The sequence below is a fragment of the Bubalus kerabau genome, chromosome 6 (assembly GCF_029407905.1).
Source record: "Bubalus kerabau isolate K-KA32 ecotype Philippines breed swamp buffalo chromosome 6, PCC_UOA_SB_1v2, whole genome shotgun sequence".
Taxonomy (NCBI): domain Eukaryota; kingdom Metazoa; phylum Chordata; class Mammalia; order Artiodactyla; family Bovidae; genus Bubalus; species Bubalus kerabau.
In genome coordinates this window covers 67,379,163-67,400,246 of record NC_073629.1, presented here as the reverse complement: position 1 = coordinate 67,400,246, position 21,084 = coordinate 67,379,163, and the positions used below count along the sequence as shown (strand labels likewise).

The window sequence follows — 21,084 nt, the reverse complement described above, 5'->3', positions numbered from 1 at the left end:
ACTTATTTGTTGTTGCTTCCAAGTAAGGCTTTATTTGAAGAAAGGATTCTATTAAGTTTTTGAGAGTTCTTTATATATTCTAGATACAAGTCCTCTGTCAGCTATGTGATTTACAAATATTTTCTCCCAATCTTTTCATTCTCTTAATAATTTGCCAAGAAAGATTTTAATTTTTTTTCATTTATGGATCATGCTTTTTATGTCTTTGATGTCTTTAAATAATTCTAACACAAAGTCATAAAGACTCTTTAACTTCATGCAACATTAAGCATAAAACTAACATAAAACCCAAGCATCCCACATCCAGGTGTTTACCCTGAACAAGTGACAATTTATGTTCATACAGAAACTAGTACAGAAATATTTATTTAACTGCCAAAAACTGGAAACAAACTCAAATATCCTTCAGTGAGTATATACACTCACTGAGTTCAGTCACACAATGAAATACTAATAAAAAAGAACTATTCAGACATGTAATGTGACTGTATCTCAAATGCATTAAGCTAAGTGAAAGCAGCCTATTTCAAAAGACTATGTTCTTTATGATTACATGTATATGACATTCTGGAAAAGGAAAAACAATAGGAATAGAGAACAGATAGGCTGGGGCTTTGGGAGGGAATGGAACAGTACTATGGATGGAACAGTACTATGAGAGACTTCTCTGGGGAGCTGGAACTGTTCTACACTGTGTTTGTGGTGGGGGTCCTAACAATCTATGCATGCGCTGAAACTCAGAACCCTATGCCAAAAGAGTAACTCTGTCATACATAAATTTGTGCCACACACACAAAAATATTTTAAATCATGGTTGTATAAAATGATGCTGTCAATTTTAAAAAGCCTGAATAATATTTCATAATTAACACTTTAAACTATCAAAGCAAAGGAACCTGAGTAACTGAAACTTCTACCTTTTTTGTGTGTGGGTGGCAATCCTGGCCACAAATTGCCTGATTTAGGAGGGCTTGCTGATAATCTTGGATTAACACCTTCATTTGATGGGAGGATCTGTGGTGTAGACAGGTCATTCAAATGGACATCAGTAATATATTCTGTAATATTTAAAATTTGTATTATTACCTTAAATAGTAAAATGATTCCACCTGTCAAAGAAAGCTTTTTTCATTTGAGATTTTGAACACAATTCACATTAATAAATGTCAGGTGAAATACTCAACAGACATTATGCTTGCTAAGTGAGCAGCATTAATTACTATTAATGTTATTATTAATGTTCATAACGCATTACTGTTGTAGGCAATACAGAAAGTGTGCAGTGGAAATATAAAGCGGAAGAGGACTGTATTTGTCCTAATTTAGTATTTAAAAAACTAAAGCAAATTGGGGCAGTTTCTAGAAAGCTTTAAAACCATATGGGAGAAAGAGAGATTATCTTCCCAAACTAACATAGTAATCAAAATCCAGGAAGAAATTTGGGCATGAAATAATTATAAATTATTTTAGTCTTACTGTAATAAAAGGAAATAAAACCCTCTGTCAGAAAAAACATCATTTTTTGAGAATTAAATTATGAATCAAGAAAATATAAGCTCTATGAGAGCTATCTTGATTTGCTGTTGGATTCCTAGTATATAACATAGTTTCATGGCGAGAGACTGCTAAAAAGCATTTGAGTGAAGAAAAGAGAAGTGTACATAAAAGACGCTGAAACAATGATTTCAGAGATTTTTCCAGATAATGCACAAGAAATGATTTTTATGACTTTCACAGAAGCATTTCTCATTATTATCTCAACCATGACTAAAAGTAGACTGATAATACTAGGGGAAGAAAATAGGAGGAGAGGAGGAGACTCACTCTAGGCCTTTTAGAAGGGAATAAAGTTAATACAATCTAGGTCAGGGAAGGTCAGGGATTAGCAAATGATCCCTACAAAAGACCAGATGTTATATATTTTGGGTTTCCCTGGTGGCTCAGACGGTAAAGCATCTGTCTGCAATGCAGGAGACCCGGGTTTGATCCCTGGGTTGGGAAGATCCCCTGGAGAAGGAAATGGCAGCCCACTCCAATACTCTTGCCTGGAGAATCGCATGGACGGCGGAGTCTGGTAGGCTATTGTCCACTGGGTCGCAAAGAGTTGGACACGACTGAGCAACTTCACTTCTCTTCACTTATCATCTTTGTCACATTTTTCAATCAGAAAAAGTAAAAGCTCAGATCCCTGATCTAGGTCATTAATTAGTTACTAATTTTAAGAATAGACTGGTTATGGAACAATAAAGAACTAGTAGGTTACTTAATTAGGCTTTTTATGAGGAAAGGCTAGATAGCAGACTGCTAAGTCTTTCAATACTGAAATTTTACATAACTAATGATTAAACAACTTCTAACCACATCTAAACTTCTAAACATTATGTCAGTATAATCAAGGGGCCTGACAGGTTTTCTTGATTAGAAGGCATTTATGCACCGCACACAAGTATTACTGCACAATATTAACGCACTGAACCACGAGTATTCCTGTGGTTAAGGAAATACCCTTCTTCTCCAGAAAAAAGTTGTGTTCATTCAAAAACCTTAGTAAATTCAGTACTGCCCACTATTCAGTAATTATAGAAGATAAATTTTTATATTCCTTGTCTGCCATTTATTTTAAGATCAGAGAATCTGAACCTCTGATGGTTTGATTTTATGTGGTTTGGAGAATTAAATACCACATTAAGCTAAGACAAGTTAACCCAAGAAAAAATAAATGTAAAATGCAAAACAACTCAACTGTCTTTCATTTGGCCACTTGCTCTTTCTCAAAAGAATAGTGACCAGGACTGTGGTATAATCTATCATAACAGAGTTCATTGTAATACATTAAACTCCTATGCCAAGCATACACTAAATATTTTGTAACTGACATGACTCCAATGACAGCAATCTAAATCTAATAGTCTATAATTTGGATTATTTTGCTGTTTTACAAATCTGCTTTAAATGACACTAACTTAATACTCACATGCAAATAGTACTAAACTCTACTAATTAGACCACTCCAGTATTCTTGCCTGGAGAATCCCAGGGACGGGGGAGCCTTGTGGGCTGCTGTCTATGGGGTCACAGAGTTGGACATGATTGAAGCGACTTAGCAGCAGCAGCAGCTACTAGTTAGAAAGCACAAAAGTAACCTCTATTTAATTCTCTCTATTTTTTTTGGCTGTACCACACAGCATGTGGGATCTCAGATCCCCGAAGAGGGATAGAACCTATACTCCCTGTAGTGGAAGCACAGAGTCTTAACCACTGGGCTGCCAGGGAAAGCCCCTCCTTACTTCTTTAAATTAGTATGGCTGAACTATGAGGTCACAAACTCCACACAAAATATTGTTATTTTAGAAAACAGTAAAATTACAAACATAATCTTGAACACATATCTTGCACCCTTTGTCCACAAATGAAACACTATCATTTGCAAATTATAAAAATTGTCACCTGAAGCTCTGCTGTGTATTTGCACTTTGACAGTTTCCTGGTTGTTCAAATCACCTGTTTCAGATACAGAGTCTCTATCTTTATCTAATTCTCCTTCAGAATGTACTTTATTAATCTTGTTGCACATCTTCTCTTTTTGCCAATCTTTTGACATTTCTGAATTGTTTTCATCATCCTGAATTAACATTGTTGTCTCATTATTATCTTCAGAAAAGCTTCTAGAGCCATTTTCATTTTCAGCTTTATCACTGCTGCTACAAGATTCGCAGGACTGAAAATCTACATCTGATTGGCTCTTGTCTTCCTCCATGGTCTCTTCAGCCATTATAGCTTGAGGATCCTCTTCAACTTCCATGACTTGTTCTTTCAATTCTTCATGAAGCAGATCCATTAAACATCGAAGGAATTCTTGAGCATCCTATTATATGTAAGCAACACAGATAGTACCATTTCATTAAAAATATGTGTATGCAGAAACTAGAGAGAAAAACTTGAGAGACAAAATGTGGCTAGCAATTGATTTCTACACGTGTAGCATTACACTGTGGATATACAACTTCGCAGAACATAGGGCACTGGAGGGATAGGATGTTCTAAGTTCTAAAAAGTTAAAAAACAAAAAAAAGTTAGAAAACAAAAGTAATGAAAAACTGAAGATGTATTTCAAGAAAAACTTAAAAAAAAAATAGAACAAAAAGCTGAAGATGATCTGAAAGTAGCTTTAGTACTGCTATTACTGAAAAAAAAAAAAAAAAAAACACAAAACTTGAGGAGTAAGGTGTAAAGAAAATGTGGATTTGCCTCATCAGACAATAAGAATTCAGAGAGATATCAAATTCAAGTATGTTTGGCTTAAAATTAAAGCTTTACCTAATTTTGTACTATATCTCAAAATCCTTGATCAATCTAGAATGTTTATAAAAAATACAAATTGATAGCCCCCAAGTTACATCAACCTTTTAAAACTAACACCCCAAAAAGATGTCCTTTTCATTATAGGGGACTGGAATGCAAAAGTAGGAAGTCAAGAAACACCTGGAGTAACAGGCAAATTTGGCCTTGGAATACGGAATGAAGCAGGGTAAAGGCTAACAGAGTTTTGCCAAGAGAATGCACTGGTCATAGAAAACACCCTCTTCCAACAACACAAGATAAGACTCTACACATGGACATCACCAGATGGTCAACACCAAAATCAGATTGATTATATTCTTTGCAGCCAAAGATGGAGAAGCTCTATACAGTCAGCAAAAACAAGACAGGGACCTGACTGTGGCTCAGATCATGAACTCCTTATTGCCAAATTCAGACTGAAATTGAAGAAAGTAGGGAAAACCACTAGACCATTCAGGTATTACCTAAATCAAATCCCTTATGATTATACAGTGGAAGTGAGAAATAGCTTAAAGGGACTGGATCTGATAGATAGAGTGCCTGATGAACTATGGACGGAGGTTCGTGACATTGTACAGGAGACAGGGATCAAGACCATCCCCATGGAAAAAAATGCAAAAAGGCAAAATGGCTGTCTGGGGAGGCCTTACAAATAGCTGTGAAAAGAAGAGAAGCAAAAAGCAAAGGAGAAAAGGAAAGATATAAGCATCTGAATGCAGAGTTCCAAAGAACAGCAAGGAGAGATAAGAAAGCCTTCCTCAGCGATCAATGCAAAGAAATAGAGGAAAACAACAGAATGGGAAAGACTAGAGATCTCTTCAAGAAAATCAGAGATACCAAGGGAACATTTCATGCAAAGATGGGCTCGATAAAGGACAGAAATGGTATGGACCTAACAGAAGCAGAAGATATTAAGAAGAGGTGGCAGAAATACACAGAAGAACTGTACAAAAAAAATCTTCACGACCAAGATAATCAAGATGGTGTGATCACTCACCTATAGCCAGACATCCTGGAATGTGAGCTAGTGGAGGTGATGGAATTCCAGTGGAGCTCTTTCAAATACTGAAAGATGATGCTGTGAAAGTGCTGCACTCAACATGCCAGCAAATCTGGAAAACTCAGCAGTGGCCACAGGACTGGAAAAGGTTAGTTTTCATTCCAATCCCAAAGAAAGGCAATGCCAAAGAATGCTCAAACTACCACACAATTGCACTCATCTCACACGCTAGTAAAAATTCTCCAAGCCAGGCTTCAGCAATACATGAACCATGAACTTCCAGATGTTCAAGCTGGTTTTAGAAAAGGCAGAGGAACCAGAGATCAAATTGCCAACATCCGCTGAATCATCGAAAAAGCAAGAGATTTCCAGAAAAACATCTATTTCTGCTTTATTGACTATGCCAAAGCCTTTGATTGTGTGGACCACAATAAACTGTGGAAAATTCTGAAAGAGCTGAGAATACCAGACCACCTGACCTGCCTCTTGAGAAACCTATATGCAGGTCAGGAAGCAACAGTTAGAACTGGACATGGAAGAACAGACTGGTTCCAAATAGGAAAAGGAGTACGTCAAGGCTGTATATCATCACCCTGCTTATTTAACTTATATGCAGAGTACATGATGAGAAATACATGTACTTATATACAGAGTACATCCAGCTGGGCTGGAAGAAGCACAAGCTGGAATCAAGATTGCCAGGAGAAATATCAATAACCTCAGATATGCAGATGACACCACCCTTATCGTAGAAAGTGAAGAGGAACTAAAAAGTCTCGATGAAAGTGAAAGTAGAGAGTGAAAAGGTTGGCTTAAAGCTCAACATTCAGAAAACGAAGATCATGGCATCAGGTCCCATCACTTCATGGGAAATAGAGGGGGAAACAGTGGAAACAGTGTCAGACTTTATTTTTTTGGGCTCCAAAATCACTGCAGATGGTGACTGCAGCCATGAAATTAAAAGACGCTTACTTACTCCTTGGAAGGAAAGTTATGACCAACCTAGATAGCATATTGAAAAGCAGAGACATTACTTTGCCAACAAAGGTCCGTCTAGTTAAGGCTATGGTTTTTCCAGTAGTCATGTATGGATCTGAGTTGGACTGTGAAGAAAGCTGAGTGCCAAAGAATTGATGCTTTTGAACTGTGGTGTTGGAGAAGACTCTTGAGAGTCCCTTGGGCTGCAAGGAGATCCAACCAGTCCATCCTGAAGATCAGCCCTGGGATTTCTTTGGAAGGAATGATGCTAAAGCTGAAACTCCAGTACTGTGGCCACCTCATGAGAAGAGTTGACTCATTGGAAAAGACTCTGATGCTGGGAGGGATTGGGGGCAGGAGGAGAAGGGGATGACAGAGGATGAGATGGCTGGATGGCATCCCTGACTCGATGGACATGAGTCTGAGTGAACTCCGAGAGTTGGTGATGGACAGGGAGGCCTGGCGTGCTGCGATTCATGGGGTCGCAAAGAGTCGGACATGACTGAGCGACTGAACTGAAGTTACATCTACTAAATCAGTGTCTGTGATCCAGGAATTTTAAAAAACAAATTTACGTATTAATTATTTGGCTGTATTGGGTCTGAATCTGCCTGCAATGCAGGAGACCCCGGTTCGATTCCTGGATCAGGAGGATTTGCTGGAGAAGGGATAGGATACCCACTCCAGTATTCTTGGGTTTCCCTTGTGGCTCAGCTGGTAAAGAATCTGCCTGTAATGAGGGAGACCTGGGTTCAATCACTGGGTTGGGAAGATCCCCTGGAGAAGGGAACAGCTACGCACTCCAGTATTCTGGCCTGGAGAATTTCATGGGGTCCATGAGAAGTCCATGGGGCCGCAAAGAGTCTGACACGACTGAGAGACTTTCACTTTCACTTTTTTCTTTCACTGGGTCTTAGCTGAGGCACTTAGGACCTTATGTGAGATTTAAAAAAAATTTTTTAATATGAAATTTTTTTTTAGTTATAACATGCAAGCTCTGCTGCAGCATGTAGGATCTAGTTCCCTGACCAGAGATCAAATCTGGGCCTCCTGCATTGGGAGCACACAGTCTTAGCCCCCAGACCATCAGGGAAGTCCCTATGATACAGGAATTTGTACAAGAAAAAGTTAATAGGGAACAGGTATTTGGCATACTGCGATTCATGGGGTCGCAAAGAGTCGGACACGACTGAGCAACTGATTTAATCTGAGGTGATCTGATTTCTTTGAAAAAAGGAAACATATGTGAAGATTAGGTATTAACATGAAAAAATATTACATAAAACAACAATAATTGAAACTGCCACTGCTGCTGCTGAGTCGCTTCAGTCGTGTCCAACTCTATGTGACCCCAGAGACGGCAGCCCACCAGGCTCCCTCATCCCTGGGATTCTCCAGGCAAGATTACTGGAGTGGTTGCCATTTCCTTCTCCAATGCATGAAAGTGAAAAGTGAAAGTGAAGTCGCTCAGTCATGCCTGACTCCTAGCGACCTCATGGACTGCGGCCCACCAGGCTCCTCCGTCCATGGGATTTTCCAGGCAAGAGTCCTGGAATGGGGTGCCATTGCCTTCTCCCGAAACTGCCACTTGTATCAATTAAAAAAATTACAGGTCAATGAAGTAGATTAGAAAGTCCAGAAATAGACCTATTATATATTAATGTAAGCACAAAAATTAATGAAGAAGAAACTTTTAAAAACAGATTAAGAAAATTCTTAAATCTGTTGTTTGCTACATTTGTTAGCTGTATGTGAAAAATTAAATTTGGATCATATTGTAATGTTAAATAAATGACAGTGTTAAAATATTTAACTATATGGAGAAGGAAATGGCACCCCACTCGTGTTCTTGCCTGGAGAATCCCAGGAATGGGGGAGCCGGGTGGGCTGCCGTCTATGGGGTCGCACAGAGTCGGACAGGACTGAAGTGACTTAGCAGCAAGGCATAATGCATTCTGGTTGTGGGGTAGCATTCAGCTACTTATAGCCTGTTGTATGAAAACAGATTTTCACTTTTACAGTGACGTACTATCGAAGCTATTTTATGAATTTTCTTTCTGTCAAACCTTGTTTACCCCTGGAAGATTTAAATTATACAATACTGAATAGATGTTATCTATTGGATTGTATTTCTTTGCTCTTAAATTCTGATTTTCTAATAAACCTTTCCAAATATGAAAAAAAAGAATTTTAACTATAAAATACAGAAAATATAAGTTAAAATTTATCTCTGGATGTGAAACTTTTCAAAGCTAAAAGCACTAGAAAATACTGGCATATTTACACACCCCCAAATTTAAAACTTCTAAGCAATAAAGACCTACCTGCTGAGAATAGCCCCGAAATGTTGGATTTACAGTTTTAATTCCTTGAAACAGAGTAGTAGGCACAACTGATCCTGGCCTGAGGAAGAAAACATTTTTAGGAAGAAACTTCTGATTTTTAGTTAGTTTTTTTTTAAGTATCCAGCAATTATTTTTTTAATTTGACTATGCCTTGTAGCACGTGGGATCTTAGTTTTCTGACTAGGGAATCCAACCCTGCACTGGAAACTGAGCGTCCTAACCACTGGACTACTGGGGAAGGCCCTAATTTTTATTTTAGAAATGAGAAATCAAAACTTCAAAGAGTCAAACTGAAAAGTGTTCGTGTTTCAAAAAAGTCATTCAAAGTGGCCCAGTACTAAGCTTCAAAAGTTCATGAAAATAGCTTATTTTTTATAGTTAAGCTATAATTTATTCCTCTCTCCCCTAAAGAAATATCTATGTTCTACCATACGATTTTTCAAAAAATACTAGTTACTTAAAATAATATTTTAATTACTTAAAATGCCTGGCAAAATTAAGATAAGGATACCTAGTACACTACCTAAATAAAAATTTTAAACCAGTTATCAAATACCCATGGAAACAAAAATGAAAAGTAAACCATAAGAGATTTAATCATCTAGAATCCTATACCATGACACTTCTGAAGTTTAGTAAACTTCCAAGAATATGAAGTTCATAGTTTCAGAGCAAAGAAACTTAAACATAGCAGTTAAGGGCAAGTTCTAACTATAGAGTAAGGAACTTGGAAACATTAGAGCCAGGTAATACTCAACAGGGATAAATAACTAAGAGTTGTAATACAAAAAACTTTATAGCAGACAATTACTCATCTAATGCTACACTTAGAGCAAATAAATATAAGCAGAAAAATAAACATTCATATATGTCTCTATGGCCTGATTTTAGCATTGTGAGAATGTCTACAAAATTCACAAGTGTAACAGCCACTGCAACAATTCAATATTTTATCTCCAGTCCAGACACTTCATTTGGATATTCATTTTCAAATGTAATGTGGCCAAAATTGAATGCTTCAATCTGTCTCTCTTCTACTTTTTACGTCTCTATAAATGCACGTGCAAATATTTACAATATTCAGTTTAAATATAATAAAGATAATAAACATAATAAGTATATACCTGCTTTTATGCCAGAGCTCTGTCATCAGTTTGAGATAACTTTTACAAATAGCTGGTTTCTTATCTGTTCGAGCCAGTCCTCCACAATCAAGAAAAAACTGTGTCAAAGGTGGGCTAGTTTAAAAAAAAAAAGAAATTCTAGAATCGAGTCAAAGCTTAATACTGATTGACTTCTAGTCATTCAATGAACTATGACAAATAAAGCACTGTATCTATTATTTCTTTGCTCCCTTTTACAGCTTCACATTCATTTCCTCATTATTTTGCTGAGCACATCAGCAGATTTGACCCACAACATTAGAGACCTCAACGCTGTCAGATCATTTTTCTACTTTACTTCTTTTCCTCTCTGGCAACTCTTTCCCCTCTTTATTATTTTTTTCTGCTCTAATCAGGTGTCTAAATATTAGGGTTCCTCAGAACTTGATTCTATGACTTTCCCTCTCTTCCCTGGGTGATCATCTACAGAGCATTTCATACTGCATCTACCTGCTTCACAGGACTAAGACTGAGGGAAAACAAACAAAAAAAACCTAACTGCTTTATTAGAGACTGTCCATCTACAGAAGAATATAAAATATTTTCCTAGGATCTCTGAATGAAAAGTGATTAGAGGAATTAGTTCAAACTCCTCCTTTTCTAGATGTAAAAACAAACAACTTCCTCCAAGACATATAACTCCCTAGGAGCCAAGCCAGGACCAGCACTCTTAGGAAACCACAGGCACAGAGTAGTAACCCTATGGGGACAACAATGGATTATGTCCCAACTCAGTTTCTTGCTTACTCTACCTTAGGAGTTAATTAACAAGAAAGAGGAAAACTTTTTCAGGAATATTTGTACATGTAGGTTTTAGTTAATCCAGATAATTTACGTGAAGGCATTTCATGTGTTGAGAAGGGTGAGGAAGACGTACAGCAAGGGATTAATGGGATCCTGTTGGCTAGGAAGACTGAATATAATTATTAACTTTTCATTATTACTATTATATTTCTTTTCCCTCTCTCACTTCTCTTTTTTTTCTAAGCATACTATAGCATCATGGTTTTTTGCTCCAAGAATAACTTTAAACAACTATACTAACAAAATTCATTTATCTACTTACCAGTTAGAAAGAGCCTGCAAAGCTGCATTCATATAACAAGTATTTCCAATATTTTTCAAACCTGTAAGACCTATTAAGAAAAATTATGTTATGTCATCATTCAATAATCCAATGACTCAACTTTATGAGTGTTCACTAAGTACATAACTAGGTAATTATTATGGTTCCTAAGCTATGGTAAGGAAATACAAAATACATTATAGAAATACAAATAGCAACAACTTGAACAACTCAAAGAGGGGTCAGACTTACACCAAAGTGATAATTTTCAGAAAATTATTTAGATATACTCTTAATGAGCTAAGATTCCCTTATATGAATTATAAAACAGAAAAGTTTGTACAAAACTATATATACAGATAGTTTATACTGTGGGCTTCAGTAAAGTGATGCCAGAGAAACCAAGTATCAAAACTGTCAGTTTGCTTTTTTTACAAATAATAATTTTCCTAGGTAAAATTTCAGCTTTTAAATAATACAATTACTTTATTGATTTCTTACAATCAAATATTGCCAACTAGCATGACTTTCACTCATGCATCATTAAAAACAAAAGGATATTTCCTTGGTATTTTCAAATGATGCATAATGCAGTAAATAAAAAAAGATAGAACTTAAAATGCTCCTTGATTAATTATACAAACTGGTGACTTTTTTAAAAAAAGCAGTAACAAATAGTTTGGTTCCTAGAATTTATTTTTATAATTATCTTATCACCTCTAGACTTTGAAATTTTCACAATACAGTTCCCTACAAAATGGGCAATGGCATACAAAGGAGTGTGTTATATCGGAGAATTATTTTACCTCTTGCCTTAAGTTCGTCTTCTTCTTCTACTTCTATATCCAGATCATCAAACACAGCAACCAGAGGAGTTTTTAATGTTGTGTTACTGGGTATTTTAAAATCCTTGATAACAGAAAAGATAGCAGGCTTAAACAAATCCTTAGGTTAAATTTTTAGAAAATTTTTTACTCAACCGGTCTGTAGACTTCTACAGTCTCTCCTGATACTTGTTACTGAAGCTATTTTGCATCCTTTTATGCATATGAAATAGTTCAAAATATTTTCTAAAATTCCAAAATTAATTCCTGAGAATTAGATTAACTTAAGAGGTTGCAACTGGTGACTTGCTGGTCAAATGCCAGTCCATATTATTTAAATAAAAAAAAAAAAATTTTTAAAGGCCAAACACCTAAACAAAAGCAAAACTTTTGAGCTAACATTTTAAACATTGGGAGAACTCACATAAAAAAATCAAGTTTTGCTGCTGCATGACAAAAACCAACATAATATTGTAAAGCAATTATCCTCCAATTAAATTTTTTTTTTAAACTCAAATTTTACAAGTTTTCTTCTAATAGAAGAAGCTCAAAGTACATTGTACTCAGTTAGCAAAAATCAGTGGGAGGCTGAAATTGAACAGCAGAATGCAACTCAGCACGTGCTCTGGTTCTCAAACTTTACAGCCTATTCCTCTTCCACATGGCATGCAAATGCTCTCACACCCACCCACTTTATACATTTACTTTACCTTCCTGGCATTTGTAAATACTAGACATTTGGGAAGGCCTATATTCTCACTTTGTTGTATTGAAATACAGAGAAGTAGAACAGTTTTTCGGAGAAGGCAATGGCACCCCACTGCAGTACTCTTGTCTGGAAAATCCCATGGACGGAGGAGCCTGGTGGGCTGCAGTCCATGGAGTCGCTATGAGTCAGACACAACTGAGTGACTTCACTTTCACTTTTCACTTTCATGCACTGGAGGAGGAAATGGCAACCCACTCCAGTACTCTTGCCTGGAGAATTCCATGGACAGAGAAGCCTAGTGGGCTGCAGTCTATGGGGCTGCACAGAGTCAGATATGACTGAAGTGACTTAGCAGCAGCAGCAGAACAGTTTTTAGAAAAAAATCGTTCAAAATCTTACCTTCTAGAATACTGTTTGAAAAATCTTAATGACATTTGACTGATTTCCAATATTGTTAACTTGTAATTAATGCTCTGATGAATTGGGTTCACATAGTCTATAAATTTTCTATCACTAAAGAAATCTGTACAAATAAATTTTTCTTCTGAGCAATTTCTTTAACAACAAAATCACTGGGAAGTTGTATGAACTTAAATTCATGTCTTTTATGTGTCATAAAAATAACTCACCAGAAAGTTATTTACAAGCTATCAGAAAAGTATCAGTATTCTTATTCAACCAGATTCAGCATTCATTAAGAGGTTGCACTGGGTCTTCGTTACTGTGCGCAGGCTTTCTCTAGTTGTGGTGAGCGGGGGCTACTCTTCGCTGTGGTGCGTGGGCTTCTCATAGCAATGAAGACCCAGTGCAACCAAAAATAAAATAATAAATGAATAAACAAGTTATATATTTATTAAAAAGTCACTGCTTAAAAAAAGAGAGTTGCAATTGTAATCTATCAGGTAGAAATGGCAGATAACTGCTCTAACATTTTTCTTTAGTTAGTGATGATTATTTTCTTGATGTGTTTTTATTTGTATTTCTTCTTTGTGAACTATCTGTACTTATTCTTTGATTAATATAAAAATTGTTACCCGTTCCTCATGTGATTAAACTTTTAATTATCACGTTTTTGTTAATAGTATAAGAGGGTTCACACAAAGTTCTTTTCAAAGTACCAGGGCATTAACAAAACCAAAAAACATATTTCTGGATGATAAATAGGTATCAGGGGAGAAACAGTGATGATGATTTATGAACTAGAGTCATTCAACTGTGAAACTAGAAATGCAACAAGTATACCTTGTCTAAAATCTAGTCACTTTAAGTTACATTATATGTGAGGCAAACAAATTTATTATCACAAATTTCTACCATCAGAATGTAATACAAAGATACAACAGAAAAAAATCTTAAGAATTGGCATCAAAGAACACAATTCTAGAAATACACTGTAATTTCTATAACCCACAGGAAAAAAACCTCACTGATGTGTTAACTAAAACAGATCAAATGATAATTAGAATAAGTAGATACCAACTACTCTTATTTTTCCATTTCCCTTTCCTATTTTCTTCTCTGGGGCGCTGCAAGGCATGTGGAATCTTGGTTCCCCAACCAAGAATCGAATCCATGCCCCCTGCAGTGGAAGCATGGAGTCTTAATCACTGGGCTGCCATGAAGTCCCTCCCTTTCCAATTTTTATAGAACTTGAAAATTCTCAAAATTAAGTGAGCAATCTTTGCAAGTTCACACATATTCTGTAGTCAAAGATTGATGTTAAGTTTTAATATATTCTATCTGGTTTTCAATAAATTAGTAAAACATTCACAATAATAGACATGGGAGTGAAGCAGGGAGGGAAATGAGGAAAAGATAGTTGAATTAGGGCCTATTAAAGAAGGCCCATCATCTTTCCTAGAGCCAGTTGCTTAAGTTTTTAAAACCTATAAGGTGCTTTTCCATCTTTAGACACGTGTGAGATTCAATCTTACCCTAATTTATCATTCTACAAAAGAAAAAAGGCCAGATTCTGTGTCTCATTTGAGGAAAAAAGGCACATTATGGAAACCTGGTAAAATAAAGGTGAAGTAGGGTTCTTTAAAATTTCAGCTACATGACAAATTCTGTAATTATCTTCTGAAAGTATTTAATATTTTAATTCCATGGATTTAAATTATTACCTGTACGCCATTTTCTTGTATTTGGTGAAGTGGTTTTACATGAGGTAATGAAGGCTGAGTTCCTAATTTCCTATCCAAAAATACTTCTTTGCTGCAAGCATAACACCATACTCGAAGGGTGGTAAGGTTCACAGTTAGATAATGCTTCGTCTCCTGAATAATTTCATGAGAGAGAGAGAAGGGGAATCAAAATTAGTTATAGTTGAAAGCCTTTCAAAAGATGATAGAAGATAAACTGCTGGCCTTTAATGAATAAAAATATATTCAAAAGAGAAGATTTAAACCAGGGCACCAAATAAACATTACTTAGATAAACCACTACTGCTAAAGCATAGCGAATAGTAACAATAGCCAAGCCTACTACAAAAATTATTCTATTATTTTCACCACTATTCATTATAAAGATAAACAAAGAGTTATTATGAGAGTCTGCTTTGCAGTTAGCAAGTAATCATAATACAAGAAAAATGACAATAGCAAAGTAAGTGTTCGAGGACATCAGAATGGCAAAAGAATACAAAGGACGTGAATTAAAGCACAAAAGAGCTCAAGCAATAGTGAATATATGATTTTGGATATGTGAAATTCTCGCCTTTCTCATCTGGAGTTCTGCAAAGACAATAATGCCCTACAGAAAATGATTTGAGTAACCATTTTCTCAGTTCTCCCAAGAATGGCATATAACACAACTATTCTAGATGCACCAAAGAGAAGTAAATTAATTATGTATGAAGATGCCTAAGAGTCTTAAGTAATTTTCTTGAGGAACCCTGTCAAGAACAGTTGATGCTGTAGAGATAAATATTAAAAGATGGTTCATTCTCGAGAAAGGTATAGTTTGGAATGGGAGCTCTATCTAATCTGTAAAATAAGCATCCCAGAATTACACACAAGCACCAAACCACCAAGGTGACGTAGACAGGAGACTCCAGTAAGGAGGATGTAAAGCAAAGGGTAATATGAGTTGAGCCTTGAAGTCAGTCAGGCCCTGTCATAAGCCTAGACTTCTAGACTTGACTTCAACTTCCATATCCTCCTAATATTTCCAGGGATCACCTCCATACACCTGGAGGTACATTTCTTAAATCACTGCTCTTTTACTTACCACCTCATATTACCTAATACTGACCTTTCCAGCAATTCCCGTCCCCATCTTTTTATAAGCTAAGATTTAACTCATTGTTTATTTAAAAAAAAAAAAAAAAAGAATAAAAGGACAAAATTTTGAATGACAACTTGAATTAATAATGTTGTATTTGTTTTTCTTTTTCCTCAGGCTATATTTAAAAAATGTCTGGCATGAAATTTTTCTATATACATACCTGAGAATGTATGGTGCTATGATCCACTTGTGATTCACCACAGCCAACATATGAACACCTATTCTATAAATATATAAAAAGGAAAATAAGGCATTTTATTACATGTACATTTATAATAATAAGCATTACAATTACATTTATAATGAAGTTCTGATCACATTTTAACTTAAAGATTAAATGACTTCCAAACTTAGTTATTTTAACCAAAAGGTACCAGGCACAAAAGAATATAATCAGAATACTTTTAAGCTAAAAGATATGTCACCTCTAATAAAAAGTGTAAAATATTTTAGTGATTTACTAAACTCTGCAAAAAGCATTGTAAGTTAATACCCAAAGTTTAATTTTTATTATCAATAACAATCTTTTTAAAGTATGTTCATTTATGAAATCTTGTGTCAAAAAAATCTAGTTCACCTTATTCAGATATAAATTTTTATAATATCAAACTTCTAAGAAGAAACACACACATACCTCCAGGCATGCCCAAAGATTTGGTCCTCTGACTTTACAATCCTGACAAGAACCCTGTGCGAAGAAGACCACAGAGATAACATCACCATTCCATTAACACGGCCAAACACAGACATTCACTAAGATCATACATAAAAATCTGGATTCATGAACACAGGATATTGTAGTAATTTACTAAAAAAAATAAACCCACGTTTGTTTGAGAGAAAAATGAATATGATTTTTTAAAGGAAGGGAAAAAAGCCCTCTATCTTACATGAGATTTTTGTATTAAATCTTCTTTAGTTATTTCACCAACTGAATCCAAATGTGGACAATGACTTCGAAAAGATGACATTTTGTTAGTAATGTTTTCCTGTTTCTCAAGGCTTTCCAAATGAGGTAACACCTACAGAAAAATTGGCCAGAAAAGTTAATTTTAAAAGTGCTAATATATGAAAAATTATTAAAATAAAAGGTAAAATAAGAAGCACACATGTTTATAAGTTTGTCCTACAAAAGTATATATTTTCAAATACACTGACCTATTCTCACAATTCAATTTCACAACTGAATTTTGTAGTGCCCTACAAAACTATATATTCTCAAATACACTGAGGTTATTTTCACAACTTAATTTCAACACTGGAAGTTTACCTACTAATAAATAATCATTTTATTAAAATTGACACCTGTGAGTCAATGCAAGTTTGTTTCTCCACTACTTTTGCTGTTTTTCCCCCTTCTCCAAGTTCATTTTTTGAGGTAGATAAAAGGGAAAAACATCAGGTTATTTCATTTACGTATTTACATTCCCTATTTTTCTTTTAAAAAGACTAACCCTTAGGCTAGAATTGGAATTGAAAAGAAAAAGAATTCAGATGGAAACCGTTTTCACACTAGCAACAGCCCCCACAGATGATATAAATAAAACAGTTTGGTACTCGAGCAATATACCTGGATAATCACTTTGTATCAGAGTTTCTCCACCCTGCACTACTCACACTTTAGGCCAGATAATTCTCTGTAGCTGGGAGTGTCCTGTACATTGCAAGATAACAACATTCCTTCTTCTACCCACTAGTTGCCAGAACACCCTCACTACCACCCTGAGCTTCAATCACCAAGGTCACTACACAGTGTAAAACTATATTCTCTAGGCAACAAAGTTATCCCAGGTTGAGACTTTGACCAGACTTAGAGCCTGAAAGCAAAAGTGAAAGCTGATCAGTTGTGTCTGACTCTTTGTGACCCAGTGGACTACAAGGTCCACGGAATTCTCCAAGCGAGAATACTGGAGTGGGTAGCCTTTCCCTTGTCCACGGGATTTTTCTGACCCAGGGATCACACCCACATCTCCTGTGTTGGATCATCAGATGACCATCATCAGATGATCCATCAGGTGGATCATCTGAGCTACCAGGGAAGCCCTTAAACAGTTTTAAATTTGATTTGATAGAACTTTTTTGTTAAATATGTTTCAGTTCAGTTCAGTCACTCAGTCGTGTCCAACTCTTTGCGACCCCATGAACTGCAGCATGCCAGGCCTCCCTGTCTGTCACCAACTCCTGGAGTTCACTCCAACTCACGTCTATCGAGTCGGTGATGCCATCCAGCCATCTTATCCTCTGTCTTCCCCTTTTCCTCCTGCCCCCAATCCCTCCCAGCATCAGAGTCTTTTCCAATGAGTCAACTCTTCCCATGAGGTGGTCAAAGTACTGGAGTTTCAGCTTTAGCATCATTCCTTCCAAAGAATACCCAGGATTGATCTCCTTTAGAATGGTTTCTCAAGAGGCAAGTCAGGTGGTCTGGTATTCCCATTTCTTTCAGAATTTTCCACAGTTTATTGTGATCCACACAGTCAAAGGCTTTGGCATAATCAATAAAGCAGAAATAGATGTTTCTCTGGAACTCTCTTGCTTTTTCGATGATCCAGCGGATGTTGGCAATTTGATCTCTGGTTCCTCTGCCTTTTCTAAAATCAGCTTGAACATCTGAAGTTCACGGTTCATGTATTGCTGAAGCCTGGCTTGGAGAATTTTTACTAGCGTGTGAGATGAGTGCAATTGTGTGGTAGTTTGAGCATTCTTTGGCATTGCCTTTCTTTGGGATTGGAATGAAAACTAACCTTTTCCAGTCCTGTGGCCACTGCTGAGTTTTCCAAATTTGCTGGCATATGGAGTGCAGCACTTTCACAGCATCATCTTTCAGGATTTGAAATAGCTCCACTGGAATTCCACAAGGTCCACTATCTTTGTTCGTAGTGATGCTTTCTAAGGCCCACTTGACTTCACATTCCAGGATGTCTGGCTCTAGGTGAGTGATCACACCATTGTGATTACCTTAGCCGTGAAGATCTTTTTTGTACAGTTCTTCTGTGTATTTCTGCCACCTCTTCTTAATATCTTCTGCTTCTGTTAGGTCCATACCATTTCTGTCCTTTATCGAGCCCATCTTTGCATGAAATGTTCCCTTGGTATCTCTGATTTTCTTGAAGAGATCTCTAATCTTTCCCATTCTGTTGTTTTCCTCTATTTCTTTGCATTGATCGCTGAGGAAGGCTTTCTTATCTCTTCTTGCTATTCTTTGGAACTCTGCATTCAGATGCTTATATCTTTCCTTTTCTCCTTTGCTTTTTGCTTCTCTTCTTTTCACAGCTATTTGTAAGGCCTCCCCAGACAGCCATTTTGCCTTTTTGCATTTCTTTTCCATGGGGATGGTCTTGATCCCTGTCTCCTGTACAATGTCACGAACCTCCGTCCATAGTTCATCAGGCACTCTATCTATCAGATCTAGTCCCTTAAATCTACTAATCTACTATCAGCACATTTATAATTGTGTACAATTATTTTAAAATACAAATGTGCTGAAATATTAACACATTAGTAAATATATTCTATCAAACCAAATCATTGTAATAAATTCAATATTACACTATAGCCTACAAAATACAACAGGAATCACTGTAAAGTTAATGTTGATTAAGTCATGATTTCTAAATATCACATTACTACATAATATCAAATAAGCCATGCTCCTTGCTTTCATAGCATGAAATAATTGCTGGGACTTGCCTGGCAGTCAGGTGGATAGAACTCCAAGCTCCTAAGGCAGGGAGTATGGTTCTGGATCCCTGGTTGGGGAACTAAGATCTCACCTGCTATATGGTACAGCCAAAAAACCCCAAAACTAAATTAAAATAATTGCTAATATTTTCCATTTTTAATTTACGTATAGGGGAGGGTTTCGATCCACCTCTCACTTCCTTGTGAGGGTGAATTATCTTTTCCCTCTTAGCCAATTACTCCCATTTCCAACCGTAATGGGGTAACAAGCACCATATTTATCCTCTAGTTCCAGAAAAACATTTATTTCTGCTTTATTGACTATGCCAAAGCCTTTGACTGTGTGGATCACAATAAACTGTGGAAAATTCTGAAACAGATGGGAATACTAGACCACCTGACCTGCCTCTTGAGAAACCTGTATGCAGGTCAGGAAGCAACAGTTAGAACTGGACATGGAACAACAGACTGGTTCCAAATAGGAAAAGGACTACGTCAAGGCTGTATATTGTCACCCTGCTTATTTAACTTATATGCAGAGTTCATCATGAGAAATGCTGGGCTGGAGGAAGCACAAGCTGGAATCAAGATTGCTGGAAGAAATATCAATAACCTCAGATATGCAGATGACACCCACCCTTGTGGCAAAAAGTGAAGAAGAACTAAAGAGCCTCTTGATGAAAGTGAAAGAGGAGAGTAAAAAAGTTGGCTTAAAGCTCAATATTCAGAAAACTAAGATCATGGCATCCGGTCCCATCACTTCATGGCAAATAGATGGGGAAACACTGCCTGACTTTATTTTGGGGGGCTCCAAAATCACTGCAGGTGGTGACTGCAGCCATGAAATTACAAGATGCTTACTCCTTGGAAGGAAAGTTATGACCAACCTAGGCAGCATATTAAAAAGCAGAGACATTACTTTGTCAACAAAGGTCCATTTAAGTCAAGGCTATGGTTTTCCAGTAGTCATGTATGGATGTGAGAGTTGGACTATAAAGAAAACTGAGCTCTGAAGAATTGATGCTTTTGAACTGTGGTGATGGAGAAGACTCTTGCGAGTCCCTTGGACTGCAAGGAGATCCAACCAGTTCATCCTAAAGGAGATGAGTCCTGTGTGTTCATTGGTAGGATTGATGTTGAAGCTGAAACTCCAATACTTTGGCCACCTGATGTGAAGAGCTGATTCATCTGAAAAGACCCTGATGCTGTGAAAGATTGAGGGCAGGAAGAGAAGGGGACAATAGAGGAAGAGATGGTTGGATGGCATTACCGACTCAATGGACATGGGTTTGGGTGAACTCCGGGAGTTGGTGATAGACAGGGAGGCCTGGCGTGCTGTGGTTCACGGGGTCACAAAGAGTCGGACACGACTGAGCAACTGAACTGAACTGAAGTAAGAAATGAATTTTAAAAATACATAAAATAATGGTTTTTTAGACATAGATACTGGACAACAGACATTGCAGGACACTGATCCATCCATAAGAAGATAAAAACAAGGTGACTGCCCCAATTTACTGCCTGCAGAGAACTTCTAGTCTACAGTACAAGCAGAAGAAAACCCAAACAGACTTTGGTGATCTTTCTGAGCTGAAGAGACCAAGTTGGAAATTCAGGGAGGCCAAGGTGAGTAATTAGAGAAAGAACTGGAAACCTACTCCAGTATTTTTGCCTGGAGAATCCCATGGACAGAGA

The 21,084-nt window shown here is 36.7% G+C and overlaps 1 protein-coding gene across 6 annotated transcripts in view; it reads right to left on the bottom strand.

Annotated features, from left to right (window-relative positions):
* USP33 (ubiquitin specific peptidase 33) overlaps positions 1-21,084 on the bottom strand; it is a 59,423-nt gene that overhangs the window by 19,020 nt on the left and 19,319 nt on the right. For 4 of the 6 annotated variants that reach the window (XM_055585421.1, XM_055585418.1, XM_055585419.1 and 1 more), the window contains 10 exons: positions 16,602-16,733; positions 16,346-16,399; positions 15,872-15,934; positions 14,550-14,702; positions 11,700-11,802; positions 10,894-10,963; positions 9,789-9,902; positions 8,644-8,722; positions 3,448-3,865; positions 918-1,058 (listed from right to left, as the gene is read on the bottom strand). In XM_055585421.1, the coding sequence (XP_055441396.1) occupies positions 918-1,058; positions 3,448-3,865; positions 8,644-8,722; positions 9,789-9,902; positions 10,894-10,963; positions 11,700-11,802; positions 14,550-14,702; positions 15,872-15,934; positions 16,346-16,399; positions 16,602-16,682 (1,276 nt within the window). In that variant the 5' untranslated portion in view covers positions 16,683-16,733. The remainder of the gene's footprint in view (positions 1-917; positions 1,059-3,447; positions 3,866-8,643; positions 8,723-9,788; positions 9,903-10,893; positions 10,964-11,699; positions 11,803-14,549; positions 14,703-15,871; positions 15,935-16,345; positions 16,400-16,601; positions 16,734-21,084) is intronic. The other 2 variants (XM_055585422.1, XM_055585423.1) reach the window with 2 other exon arrangements.